The sequence below is a fragment of the Peromyscus californicus genome, unplaced genomic scaffold, assembly GCF_007827085.1.
Source record: "Peromyscus californicus insignis strain IS unplaced genomic scaffold, ASM782708v3 Scaffold_11__1_contigs__length_118956290, whole genome shotgun sequence".
Taxonomy (NCBI): domain Eukaryota; kingdom Metazoa; phylum Chordata; class Mammalia; order Rodentia; family Cricetidae; genus Peromyscus; species Peromyscus californicus.
The window spans coordinates 35,098,031-35,111,913 of NW_026294402.1; the positions used below are offsets into that span (position 1 = coordinate 35,098,031).

General features: G+C 48.9%; 1 protein-coding gene across 1 annotated transcript in view; it reads right to left on the reverse strand.

The window, feature by feature from the left end:
• Positions 1-13,883, reverse strand: part of Ubash3b (ubiquitin associated and SH3 domain containing B) — a 149,415-nt gene that overhangs the window by 30,772 nt on the left and 104,760 nt on the right. The window contains exons 2-5 of the mRNA XM_052757340.1: positions 9,951-10,004; positions 9,015-9,201; positions 5,881-6,079; positions 2,817-2,986 (exon numbers count right to left, since the gene is read on the reverse strand). Coding sequence (XP_052613300.1) covers positions 2,817-2,986; positions 5,881-6,079; positions 9,015-9,201; positions 9,951-10,004 — 610 coding nt within the window. The remainder of the gene's footprint in view (positions 1-2,816; positions 2,987-5,880; positions 6,080-9,014; positions 9,202-9,950; positions 10,005-13,883) is intronic.

A 13,883-nucleotide genomic window follows, 5' to 3' on the forward strand; every position in this document is an offset into this window, starting at 1 on the left:
ATAACACCTTCCAGTTTTCCTAAGCATCACAGGGCCGTGCTGGGTGTCCTTGCCCAAGCCAGCCTCCTTCTCTGGTCATCAAGTCCCTGGCTAGAACACTCTACCAAGTCTCCCTCCTAGGGACAGGATGAAGGAGGAGGAGGGTGGGAGGGTCACACACCCCAAAGGGCTCCGGAAGACCAGAAGACCCCAGAGGGAACATAGAGAGGAAGTGGATGCCTTATCAGAAGAAAGCATAATAATTGAGCTTTCACAAATAAGAGATAAAGGGGGCTAAGTTATTTTTAGAAAATAATTCATGTGGGCATTTGCAGCCTCTTTCCTGCTGCACAGACTGAGCAGAATATGGGTCATGAAAAAAGGAGTTACCCTTGGAGTTAACTGGAGGGCAGTGTTCATTAGGAGACAAGCCCTGTAAAATTCCACAGCCACCTTCTCCTCCGACAAAGGTGACTTCTCCAAGGCCGTGCACAATCACCCCCTGACCTTCTGTTCTGCACTTGTCCTTGGAAAAAGAGTCCGGCCAGCCACACCTCCCTCTAGTATCCTTTAGGGCTCATTCTAGGTGATTCCAGGAGATGCTAAAATTCTTAACATCAGATTTAGTCTGCATAGTCTGTCTCAGGAGAAAGCAACCTCCAAGGCCTGAAGGATGTTCTCATCAGGAAGGTCAAGCCAAGCCTGCCCTCGACACTCCCGAAGCACCACACCTCGCCCCGAAGCTATGGTTCATAGACTGGCTCTTAATGCTTCCCACACAATCAGGTTCCTGGGTGCAGCAAGAGGTCCTGTTTGTTTCTGTTCTGTATTTTTTCATGTTAAGGAAGTATAAAAGAGTTGCCAAAAGGTCATGTATGCTAAAAACAACAACAACAAAGACTCTGTTGTTGAAAATTGGGAAACATGTAACTATTGTTTAATAAATGCAATTAAGAAAAATTTTCATCTAACTACAGTAGTTCTTCACTAACCATGGGGTTCATTCCAAAACCCAGAGGGTAGGCCTAAAACTGCAGATAGCATCAAACACATTCTCTCTGTGTCGTGTAAGCATATTCTCTCTCTCTCTCTCTCCATATATATATATACATATATATATATATTTGTATGTATTCTATCTATAGCTATGGTCAAATTTAACTTACAGATTGAAGACATAGATTGAATAATCAACAATAAAATAGAGAAGTTCTAATAATACACTGTAATAAAAGTTATATAAAGATTTATGTGTGTTTACATTGTGTATGTAGTATATGTACAAGTGTGTGTGCAGGTGTGTACACCCCTGTGTGCTCGTACCTCTGTGTGTGCACATGTGGAGTCCAGAGAAAGAGGCTGGGTGTCTTCTTCTATTGCCCCCCTCTTATTCCCTTGAGACAGGGTCTCTCACTCATCCTGAAGCTCACCATTTCACATATACTGGCTCCAGGATTCATCTGTCTGCCTCTCAATGCTGAGCTCACAGGCACATGGGTCAGGTCCAGCTTTTGCATGAATGCTGGGGATCTGAACTCAGGGCTCCATGTTTACACAGTGAGTGCTCCTACCCACTGGGCCATCTCCCGAGCCCTACTCATAAAATAATAGCTTCTGATAACTGGAACCATGACAGAACGGGAACCAGCAGACACTTAGGACTACTGTGTGTGGCCTTCCTTTAGATGGATCACCCCCCCCCCAACACACACACACACCCTTTGTTGATCAGAAGACCTAGGCTCTGCTCCTTCTCTGGTCCTCAGCTGTACTACTGCTTCAGTGCAGACCTCTAAGTCTCCTTAAAGATGAAAAAAAAAGATGAACATTCCCCTTCTGAGAGGCACGTGATTGACTGGAAAGCCACGTTGATTACATCCAAAGAAGGATGCTAGACTTATTCGTCTATAGTAGGATTCAGTCATTCTCACTCACACCTTCCACTTGGTGTCAGCAACCTCTCAGAAGGGACCAGGTGAGTTTTCTTTTTACATTTGTCTGTCCCCTCTCCCTTGCTGGACTCAAAACTCTTTTCTTATAAACGTAGTCTCTCTCTCTCTCTCTCTCTCTCTCTCTCTCTCTCTCTCTCTCTCTCTCTCTCTGTGTGTGTGTGTGTGTGTGTGTGTGTGTGTGTGTGTGTGTGTGTGTGTGTGTGTTGTGTACCTGCACTGGAGGTCAAAGGGGAGCCTGAAAGACTCTCTTCCTCTCCTCCTACTATGTTGGTTCCAGGAATCAAACTCAGGGTATCAGGCTTGCTAGCAAGCGTCCTCCCTGGCTGAACCATCTCACTGGCCCTGAAAACTCCTTGAGTGCAGAATTTTTAAAAACTCTGCATGCCCAACAGTACCTTGCATGCTCCAGACATCACCATATCCTCAAATACCTATGGATTTTGCCTTTGTAGGTTTAAGATTGTGGTTTATTTTTGTATTTATCTGTTCAACTCACCTAAGGTCAGGATGATGTCTTTTTTCAACATCAAACGTTTACATAAATATAATACTAATTTTTCACCAATATATTTTCTGTCTATCCTCCATTGCATTCCTATGTCCCTCCGATAAGGCTGACAGGGCAGACAGAAGATGGGGATGTTATCTAGATGAACCATGTCACACATGCTAAGCCTCTTTCAGGGAGTCCCCAGAACCTCAAGAAAATCTGGAGCCCACTGACTCTTGGTGAAGTGCTCACTTGCTTCCCTTGGGTCCCCATTTTTCTGTGCTGCTTGATGACCCCCTTTGGTCCCCATCGCCCTGTGTCGCCAGCAGCAAGAGCTCCTTGTTCTGATGGCATCCCTGTGCCTGGGAATACGCAGGGCTCCAGGGAAACATTACCTCGTGGTTAGCAAATCGAATATCCCGAGAGAATATGGTGGCCACCCAGTCGCACCCTAGCTTGACATCGATGTTCTGGGCGAGTTTCTCTAGAGTGGGTAGGTGGCTGGCCTGGAAATGGTACGCCAGGGTCACATGCAGCTGTTTCTTATGAGGTTCCACGTGCACTTCTGGAAAAAAGGAAGGTAGTGTTCGGGGGTTAGGATGAAGAAATCACAACAATGGAGGAGACAGAAAGGTGCCCTGAGATGTTCTGTTCCCCAAATAACAAAGAAGGGAGTCTCTGGGAGGGGCGGCAGTGAACTAAAGGGGTGGACCCCAGTCCCCGAATTAATCTGCTGTTCCAGAGATAAAAAGACACACGACAGATGGCTTTTCTTCAGGAGCTGTGGAGGGACTCCGGGTAATCTTTTTGGCTGGCTCCTCCTGACAGGTCCAGGGTTCATCACCAGCCCCACCATTCAGATGAAGAAAAACAGAGACCTAAAGGGCCGACATGACTGATGTGGAAACACACAGCGGGTTTTGTAACAGTGTGACTGCTGGAGCTAAACTGTCTTCATCTGGGACCGAGTTTCCTAGATTCTGGAAGTGTGGTGGAGAATGAGGGGGGTGGAGGAGACGCACACAGTATACAGTAGGCTGCCCCGACAACACTGATGCAAACAGCTATTTGTAGGGAGCTGTTCTTGCATTCCAGAGTGTTGCAGCACCCCAGCTTCTACCCAGTGGATGCCAGGAGCATCCATCCTCAATGTCACAGCAACCCAAAAGCACTCCCCACATTGGCAAATGTCCCCTCGGGGTGACACTGCTCTGGGTTGGGGTCGTTTGAAGTATGCATACCATTATTCTGAAATGCTAAAAATAAAGCAGAACAGATCTACTAATGTGAGGGATGAGTTTTATCTCCTCTTTGTATGTCACACGAGGAAGAAGTGTCTAGTTCCCAAGTGAGGACAATGAAGAAAATGCAACAAGAAAAAAGTAAGGAATAAGAAGAAATTAAGGGACTATAGAACAGGAAGCCGATCTTTTGGGTTTGGGCCCTTTCTCCATTACACTGCAGGGTGTTTCTGTGGAGTGAGTCCACGAGACAGATGTTTGTATGTTTCCACTCCACATGGGTCTTTGGTACTTGCTGATGAAATAAATGCACATGGGTGAGTCTTCTTGAGCCACCCAGAATGAAGAACAACACTAAATATACTTGCTGGAAGAATCTGGGTGAACCAGTAATTCTCGACTACACCGGCATGAGTTCTAGGGCAAAGACATAATGACCTACTTTCCACAAAGCTAGACCAGCTGTCAGGGCCATACAGCTCTGCAGATCACCACCAGGGGGCACCACAGGGTCAGAGCCGTGAAACCAAGTTCTTGACAGTAGATTCTTGGAGAGGGGGCTAGCAGTCTCTCATTCCCACACAGAAAACAAGTCCTTTGACTGTCTCTTATTCCATAAGCGCTTTAAGAATCGGCCACAGCCCTGCTCTTCTGATTTGTAAAGGATACAGGGCTTTTGTTAGTTCCTGTAGTGATTTAGTGGACTGACAATAGCCAGAGGGATTAAAAAAAAAAGCCCTTAAGGACAATGGATCAGAAGAAGGGTGATTTTCTCTTTGTTATTCTCTTTGAAATGTTTCATCTTTCTGTTGAATCTCGTAAACCCATGGCTGGTCCCTGGGAGAAAGGGGTTCTCAGAAGGGGGTCCCAAACCACAGGGAGTGTCTTAAGGACTCACAGGGTCACATGCACTGTGACCCTGCAGCTCTGTGGCTGTTTCTGATTATAGTCTTCCTAGTGCCCAAGCTCTATGTGGGGGCTTCTCTGAAGAAACGCCACACAAGCAATATAAACAGCGGCGAGGACCGACAGCCTCTAAGGTACCGATGAAGGTTAGGAGACAAAGGAGTAAGTTCTGTGGCTTGGATCACGTCTTTCCATCTCCATGTGTGGCTGGGGAGCTGTGGGTGTCCCCCAGCTTTTCATTCAGCACTTGGATTCAGGGGCTAGGGAAGGGGCTAGAGATGCAGCTCACCTCAATTGAGAGAGCGTGCATGAGACCCTGGATTCTACCCCCAGGACCAGGTCAAACCAGATGTGGAGGTGCAAAGCTAAGACTTCCAGCACTCAGGAGTCAGATACAGAAGGATTAGATACTCATGGCCCAGCCTTAACTATATATCAAGTTTGAGGACAGCCCGGGCCCCAGGAGACCCTACCTCAAAATAAACTGTACAATAAAACAACCCACTGAACCAACACGCTTCAACTTGATGAACATTTTCATGAATTACTACAAAGTGGTTCCACTCCACTCTGGCCTGCACTATGGAATGAACAGTCAGACCCAGATAAAAGCATACATGGATGGGGAGCTTACAGGATGAAAGGATGCTCTCTCAGAACCTGACTGGAGGGGTGGAGCCACTACAAAGGGCTACATTTATAGTTCAGTGGGAACAGTGAAGTGCCTGGGACTCGTGGAACAAGTCATGGGCAAGCTCTTCAGTTGGTCAGCAGGACAGAAAGAGGTGTAACATTTCACAAGGGACGTGGGGTGTGCTCGGCCACGGGGGTCCATTTCCACATGATCCTCCACCTCCTGTGTCCAGCCCTCTCCTCCGCAGAAGGTACCATTTGATCTTAAAAGTCCCCATATGTCACGGGTGGAAGGCTTGGCCACCCACCCGGGGTACTATAGGGAGGATGTGGAAACTTTAAGAGGTGGAGCCTATGGGAAGAATTTAGGTTATTTGGGATGTGCCTTAGAAGGGGACACTGGGACCCCAATCCCTTGGGCTCACTCTCGCCTGCTTCCTGGCCTCCTTGAGGGGAGCAGGTTTGCTTTTCTGTTCATCCTCACACCATGATGTTCTGCCTCACCACAGGCCTATGCAATGGCTCCAATCACCACTGGCTGAAAACTGTGGGATTGTGAGCCAAAATAAGTCCTTTCCTCTTTGTAGGTTGATCGTTACATAACCACTTCCACCCCTGCCCTTTTGACCTCTGATCTTGGGATCCAGGACTGCGCAGACAGCCTTGGGTCCACGTTCACCTGTTTTGGACGCAGCCTCTGCCGCAAAGTCAGCAGCGAACTTCTTGAGGACCTCGGCGCTGTCTTCCTTGACGAAGAGCCCAATGAAGTTGGAGGAGGTGTAGAGCTCCAGGGGCAGGGGGGCCGAGAACTTACACTTCCAGCGACTGACAGTAGTCTGCAGGGCTTCCCCCAGGGCATCCACCTTGCTGTCCTCGCACTGGGGATGGAAAACGAGCAGGCCTCATTACAGCCCAGGAGAGAGAGAGAGAGAGAAGCCTGCCACCCCTCAGCACTGAGCACTCCCTCTGTCTGTCCCCAGGGAGCTGAGGCTGATCACGCAATCACTTAACCAGCCCTCCTGTCCACAAGGGAGGGAAGAGATGCAGGCTCTCAATTATCCAGACACTGATTCTCCAGTGGGCAAATGAAACCAGGGGATGCCTCCTGACATCTCTTCCCACCCCCCTTTCTCTGTTGTGGCTCCTGGGGACCTTGCCAGAATGTCCTCTGATTGGTTAAGCAGAAAATGAAAGCCAGGGGTGGGGCTGAGGTATTGGTTAAAAGACGCACCGTTTCAGAGGAGTAAATAGAGGCATGGCAACAATACCTAGAAACAACGCGATGTATACTTGAAAACTGCTAGCAGGTAGATTTTAGGACTGGGAATGGGGTGCAGTGTTACGAGTTCTTTGCTAGTATGCAAGAGGCCCTGAGCTCAATCCACAGACCCGAAGAAAAACAAGAAGAGGAAGGCAGTTGCTGGTCAAGCTCTCACCACAAGCAAACAATGATGCAGGTAGTGTGTACAGGATTAGCTTAATCCACATTCTATAATGTATACATATATCAAACAGTCATGCTATATACCATAATCTGCCAATTAAACAAAAAGTTCTTGGGCCTGATGAGATGGTTCACAGGTTAAGAGTACTTGTTGCTCTTGCAAAGGACCTACGTTCAGTTTCCAGCACCCACACAACTATCCGTAACTCCAGTTCCAGGGGACCCAACACCCTACTCTGGCCTCTGTGGGCACCAGGCATGAAGGCAGTGCACAGACGTACATGTAGGCCAAACACCTATAAACACAAAATAAAATGTAAAATAGAAAAACGTAGGGGTTGGAGCAGAGGACGCAGCTTGGTCGGTAGAATGCCTGCCTGGCATTGGCAACATTCCATCTCCAATACCACATGAAATTGGACGGGGGCGCGAACAAACTGGGTGTGTGGAGGTCACATCTGAAAACCCAGCACCGAGGAAGTGAAGGCGGGAAGACTAAGGGTTTAAGGTCATTCTCGGCTCTATTGAGTTAGTTCTAGGTTAGCCTAGGAGACCTGAGATCCTGACCCCTGACTCTGAAAAACAGGCAGGCTAGGGAGACAACTCAGTGTGAAAGAGTGCCTGCTCTGCAAGCATGGGGTCCCGAGTTTAAATCCCCAGGACCCGCATAAAAAGTCAGGCACAGGAAGGCTGAGATGGCTAGAGTCTGATAGCTCGTTAGCCAGCCCGCCTACCCCTAAAAAGCGAGGTTCCGGTTCAGCAAGAGACCCTTTTTCAAGGGAAAAAGGCAGAGGTAGATAGAGAAAGATGCCAGAGATTCAGAGGAAGAGGAAGAGTGTGTGTGTGTGTGTGTGTGTGTGTGTGTGTGTGTGTGTGTGTGTGGTGTTGGGGGGGGGCAGTAAACAAAGAAACAGAACCGCAGCCTCCCCGCGCTCTTTGAGCTGCTCCTTAGACAACTTACGTCTCCACCTCCTCTCCCCTGATCTGGGGAGGAGGGAAGATTAGGTCCGGGGAGCGGTGATGTCATCCACCTACCCTCTTTGGAGGGTTGGGAGGAAGAATGAGAGTCTCTAAACCTCTGAATGCTTTTCTGCAAGATCCTGGCATGACTAAGAGGAAGTGAAAATTGATTTAATTTGCAGAGTGAGTTGCTAGAGACAAGGTGTTAGGAACACTACCTGAGACACACGAGGAGAGAGGCTATGTTGGGGGCGGGGGGGGGGGAACAAAGCAAACTATGTTTTGAAAATTGTTTGAAAAGGCTACCATCCTGTTTCGTGCAGAACACATGTGGGTAGGTCAACTCCATCCCCGTGAGAGCGGAGGTAGATGACAGATACTTCAAACTTTGGAGGATTGATTTAGCCCCTACACCAGCTTTTCCCTTAGACAGCTGGAGTGCGGATGAAGAAGTGTGGCTGGTGGGGGTTTTCAGTCTCTAGAAAACTCTAGTAAGACCTCGTGGTGCTGTCCATGTAGGTGCAGTGGCTTTTCTTGTCTGTAACCCAATAATCTTGTTCCCCACGCTCTCTGTTTCTTCCCCTCCCGGCCCTGAGAGTGGCCCAGGCATGCTGTCACCGCACTTGGGAGGCTGAGGCAGGAGGATCAGGAGTTCAAAGATCAGGAGTTTCGGGTCATGCTTGGTGATGTAAGTAAGCTTGAAGCTGAGCTACATGAGATTGTCTCAAAAAATAATAAAAATAAAGGAAAACAGCTCATTTGGAGCACATGCCATGTAAGCATGAGGGAGTGGAATTCAATTGCCAGAACCACACAAAAAAGGTAGGTATGGTAGTGTGAGCTTGTAATCCCAGCACCAGGGAGGCAGAGACAGGAGAATCTCTAGAACTTACTAGCCAGCCAGCCTAGGCTCCTTTGTGAGTTCCAGACTAACTACAGGTGGATGGATGGCTTCTGAGAAATGACACCTGAGGTGGATCTCTGGAACACACACACACACACACACACACACACACACACACACACACACACACACACACACACACACTGTGACTCCTATCCTGAGAGTGGAGAGAGCAGACAGTAAGCATGCATGAAGCTATGTCAGTGGCTGTTCAGGTGCCAGGCCAGAGTGCCACCCACAAAGGGTCAGGCTTGTCCTTCAGGTTGTAGAAGTGCATGGTTGTCCTGATTGCACTAAACCCAGATGCTCCAGGCCTCAGCAGATGTCAGGAGTGTGGAACTGGGGTACTTGCTATGGACCACAACCACACTGACTCCTAGGAGGTCCACCCAGTGCTGGGAGCTCCCGAACACTTCCTTAGTCTTCTCCTATCTTCACTTCAGGATCCCGGGGACTGTCCGGACAGTGGAGGGGGTGGGGAGACGGGGACTGCCATGTCGCTCACCATGAAGAACTGGCAGAGGGTGATGTGGGGGAAGATGTTGTGGGCCTTGTTCTTCCCACAGATCTGCTTGGACTGCTGCCAGAAGTCAGAGAGCTTCTGGGCTAACGGGCCGGTTGGGCGGAGGTAGAGGACATACTCCCGAGGCAGGGGGTCATCCAGGAAGGGGTCCCCGACATGGGAGAACAACCTGTGCGAGAGAAGAGAACCAAGAAAGGCGAACTGGAGAACAGTGGACGAGGAGGAAGAGAAGAGGCAGGCCCATCCCTCTCCATGCCTCCCACCCCAGGACCACACGGGGAAGGGCTTCCATTTGTGCTGCAAAAATCCACCCTTTGAAGCTCACACTCGCAACCAACTCTCAGATGGAGAGAAGCTTCTGTTCTCCAGAGAGTGGTATTGCCTCCTCATCCCACAACTCCCTAAAAAAAAACCCCAAAGCTGCTCTCCAGGAAGCATCCTTGGGCTAACTCCAAATCCTTTCGCCACAGCGTAGTTTCCTTGCACATGCCCCGTCCTTCAGCTGCGTCTATGCTGGAGCTCCTGCACCTCCAAAGCAAAAGGAAGCCCCAGGAAGGTGGCCTGGGGCCTTCTCTTGGGAATGACATCCTGGCGAATGAGTAAGTGGGGTGGTTTTCTAAATTGGCCAGCCTGGCGTCCACACACGTACAGCCAATCTTGAAGTGACTTGACTGGCAGCGCTCAGATAACGTGAGCCTCTATCTGGGAAGATTTTGAAAGCCTTTAAATAGATCCAAGGAGATACACATACCCTGGGGCCCGGGCAGAGGAGGCAGTCGACTTGATAAATGTGCCTGTCACATTTGGCTCATCCCCTCCTGGAAGGGTCCATTAGAAAAAGACTGCACACCCGCACTCCTCACAGACACTCAGAGTTAATTACATGCTATTTTCTCAATTTATTTATTTCATACCAACCAGTCACATGCTGCTTGAACGCTTCTTCCTCCTGTGGATGCCAGAGCTTTTTGTCTGCAAAAAGAAATCAAATATCTATTGTTAGTATTTTTAGCCTTCCTCTCAGCTTCTCTCACCGGGATAGAGTGGGCAGGGGGCCGACATCAGAGTTTGCGTTCCCTGCACTGCTATATGGCACAGGAAAGATCTGAAGCAGGGGCTCCCCGAGGGTCACAGGAAGGCAGATGGAACTTGGGGACTCATCATTAATTTCCATGTAATTAGCACTGGATTTGCATGCAGCCTGACATTCCATATAGTCTATTTTCAGTTTGTTTCCACACTGGGGTTTTATTTTCACTTCCCTAAAAGTTGTCATGTCTGTACTTCTCCTCCCTGAATTTCACCCACTCGTTTCCAATGACCTAGATCCCCCTACAGAGCAGCTTCTTACAACCCTTGATGGATTGGTTGGGGAGGCGGAGCCGATGGATACGAAGATGTGGAGCTAAATGTCTACAAGGACATTTGGATAAACTCACTTCCTCTTTTCCATGCCCCAACCACCCAGGTGGATTCATAATCTCCCATTATTTTACAGACATCCTTGGGGACCAATATTACTGGATAAGATAGAGACAGGGTGTACCATCAGTTGCTCCTGGAGAGACTGCTCACAGCCCTCCTGACGGTGGGCCAGCATCTCCAGGAGACTCATAGCAGTGAGGCCCTGCACACAAGCTTTCGAGGAGTACTGCAGGGCCAGGTCTGACAGAGCCACAGAGATCTGGGTTCGTATCCAGCTTTGCTGCTGACCCATGCTTCCATGTACTCACGCACATATGCGGACAAGTTGCTACTCTCTGCCAACTGTTTCATCAGCACGTTCTGGGTGCTGGGAACAAGATTCACATGGTCCCTGTCCACGTGGAAGGAAGGAAGGAAGGAAGGAAGGAAGGAAGGAAGGAAGGAAGGAAGGAAGGAAGGAAAGAAGGAAGGAAGGAAGGAAGGAACTGTAAGCTATCTGATTGCACTGGGGCAGGAGCAATGGGGGAGCTGGGTATGGTGGTGCACACCTTTGATACAGCATTGAGAGAGCAGAGGTTAGCTTGGTCTTCATAGGGAATTATTCCAGGCCAGCCAGGGCTACACAGTGAGACCTTCTCTCAATAATAATAATAATAATAATAATAGTAGTAGTAGTAGTAGTAATAGTTGTGGTAGTAATAGTAGTAGTTGTTGTAGTAGTAGTAATGTAGCAGTAGTAGTAATAGTAGTGGTAGTAGTAGTAGTAGTAGTAATGTAGTAGTAGTAGTAATAGTAGTAGTTGTTGTAGTAGTAGTAATGTAGTAGTAGTAGTAGTAATAGTAGTAGTAGTAGTAATGAAGGGAAAACCTGAGAACCTTGCCAAGACACAGAGTCTAATGCCTCACCAAAGAGGGGCATGTGAACCGGAGGATGCTGACTCCTGGGGAAGGGAGTGGTGGCTGTGATGGTACAAGACACCGAGTGCCTCCACTCTGTCATGGAATGGAAAGACGGATAGCACATGGAGCCTTGGGCAGTGCTGACCCATCACAGGTGGCCAGTAAGTGATCATTTTCAAAACAGGTCACCCGAAAGTGATCATGTTTGTCTCCCTTCCATTCCACTGGCTTGGGGCCCTCGGGAGAAGGGGAGGGGAGGAGTCCAAATTGACTGTCACTCTTTCCAAGTATCCTCTTCCTGCCTGCCTGTGGCACCTAGTCTTCCTTTCTCTCGTGACCCCTCCATGGATCACTCAGCAAACAGTGAGCACTGTGAGAGTCTCTGGCTCAGGCTGGGAGGGACCTCAGACATCCTTTGTGAGGCCCGTTTCTTCAGTCTCCCAAGGAAGGCTTCAGTGAGAGAAGTGGAGAAATCCACTTTTCAAAGCAGCCTGGCTGAGGCACTGCAGAGCCCGGGATCTGGGGTTCTGTTACCAGCTGAGAGCTAAGTCAGGCCTGGCTTTCCTCCCAGCATGCTCCCCTGTGGTCAGCTACCTGGGCCAAGCACTGTGAAAAACAAGCCTACTCACTAAGATGAAGTCCCAGAGAAAAGAGGCAGACCCTGGAATGGAGCTGGTCAAAAGGCTGGAAGCATGGAACACGCTCACCCTCACTACCACACACACCTCTGAAAGGGACTCCCCAGGCAGAGACCCCTGCCTCCTGTTTTTTAGGTAGAGAAGCCACATATACACAAAAGCCCACCAGTTGTGGGGAGCTGGAGGCTAGAAACTCAAAAAGGATTAAATGTCCCCAAAAGGACCCATTGTTCCCAAAACAATTGGAATAAGGAAAACTCATTTTCAGCCCAGACAATGTGCTATTTATATAAAGCATCCAATTTCTTTTTCTTGCACCCTTCCCCCAATGAAATATATCTGACTGAAATTTAATTTATTTCTTTGGAGGAGCCACGAGAATCCTCTGGAAATGAGAGATCTAATTAAGTTATGGTCTCCCTAACTTAAAAGACATGTTTTGGAGAAGGTTCAAAGGGAAAGAATGGAGAGAGATAATGAAAGGTTTGAGCGTGATAAGTCTGCGATAAAGGTTAAGGAGACCCAAACAGTTCTTTCTGGAGAGACGAGACGGAAGGATTTCATTTTGTGGAAAGGCATCACATCGAACACACCCTCTCTAGTGAGGGTAAGCTATGTTGGCTACAGCACAAAGGGCCCTTGGGCCTCGAGAAAGAACTATCTTGAAGAAATACGTCTTAAACACTCTTTTAACATTTTGGGGGGGTTTATTTTATGTGTATGTTTTGTCTGCATGCATGTATATGTACTATGTTCACGCCTGGTACCTGCGGAGGTCGGAAGATGGCACTGGATCCCATAGAACTGGAGTTATGGACGGTTGTGAGCCAGCATGTGGGTGCTAGGAAACAAATCGGTCCTTGGGAAGGGCAGCAAGTACTTTTAACTGCTGAGCCATCTCTCCAGCTCCCCCCTCCCCCTGGCTTTTTCTGGGGGATGGTGGTGAGATCAGAAGAAAACTTGCAGGAGATGGTTCTTCTCTTCCATAAGGGATCAAACTCAAGTTGTCAGGCTTTGTGCTGAACACGTTTACGTACTGGTCCTTAAATGTATTTCTAAAGGTTTCTAGAAAGTATTTATATGTCTGCAACCGAGGAGTGAAATTCCCTAGGAAGGGAAAACCCCATTCCTAACCGAGCCTGGAGGCCCAAAGCAAGCTGATTACAATTCGGATTGAGCCTGTTCCCAGAACTCTACCCACAGAACAGACAGACACGGAACAGCGGCAGAAGACTTCCAGCTCTGCTCAGCTGAAGAGCGAGTTGCCATAGCATGCCACCCCCATGGCCCACCCCCTGGGGCCAGCGCCAAGGGCAAGTGGGAGTGTGCCGAGTACAGCCAAGCATCTGCTTCCCTCAGAGCAACTCAGAGGCTGGCAGAGGGCTGACTTCAGAGTCTGCCAGAGATCTCAGCAGACAGAGAGAGCCGCCCCTTCAGCCTGGAGTGTGGGAGTCCAGTCCCTCCCTGGAGTTTCAGCGGGGCACTGCAGCAGTCCTCGGCAGGATGGCCTCACCGGAGACCAAAGTGGGACAAACTGTGAGTTGCTGCCATTCCGTCCCATGAAACATCCGGGTCCTAACGGACAGCTAGCATTCATTTGTAGTTGACTATGAAAAAGAGCACCACGTCTCCTGACTACTAAGGAAGGAGACCAGCACAGGTGACAGAAAAAGCAAGGGACAAGCCAAACAGGCCACTGGGAGGAGCCAGTAGTGCCACCCATCAACTACCTATGGTCTGCTCTGCTGGAAGTCTTCCCGGAGCTCCCAGGATCTTCCCATCTTTGGATGTGGAGGTCATGCCCCAAGGCCATGCTTTAGAAGGAGGTTCACAAAGTACCTTTCTCACTGCTTTGCCTGCAACAGCGTCTCTCCCTTCTTCTTCCCCCT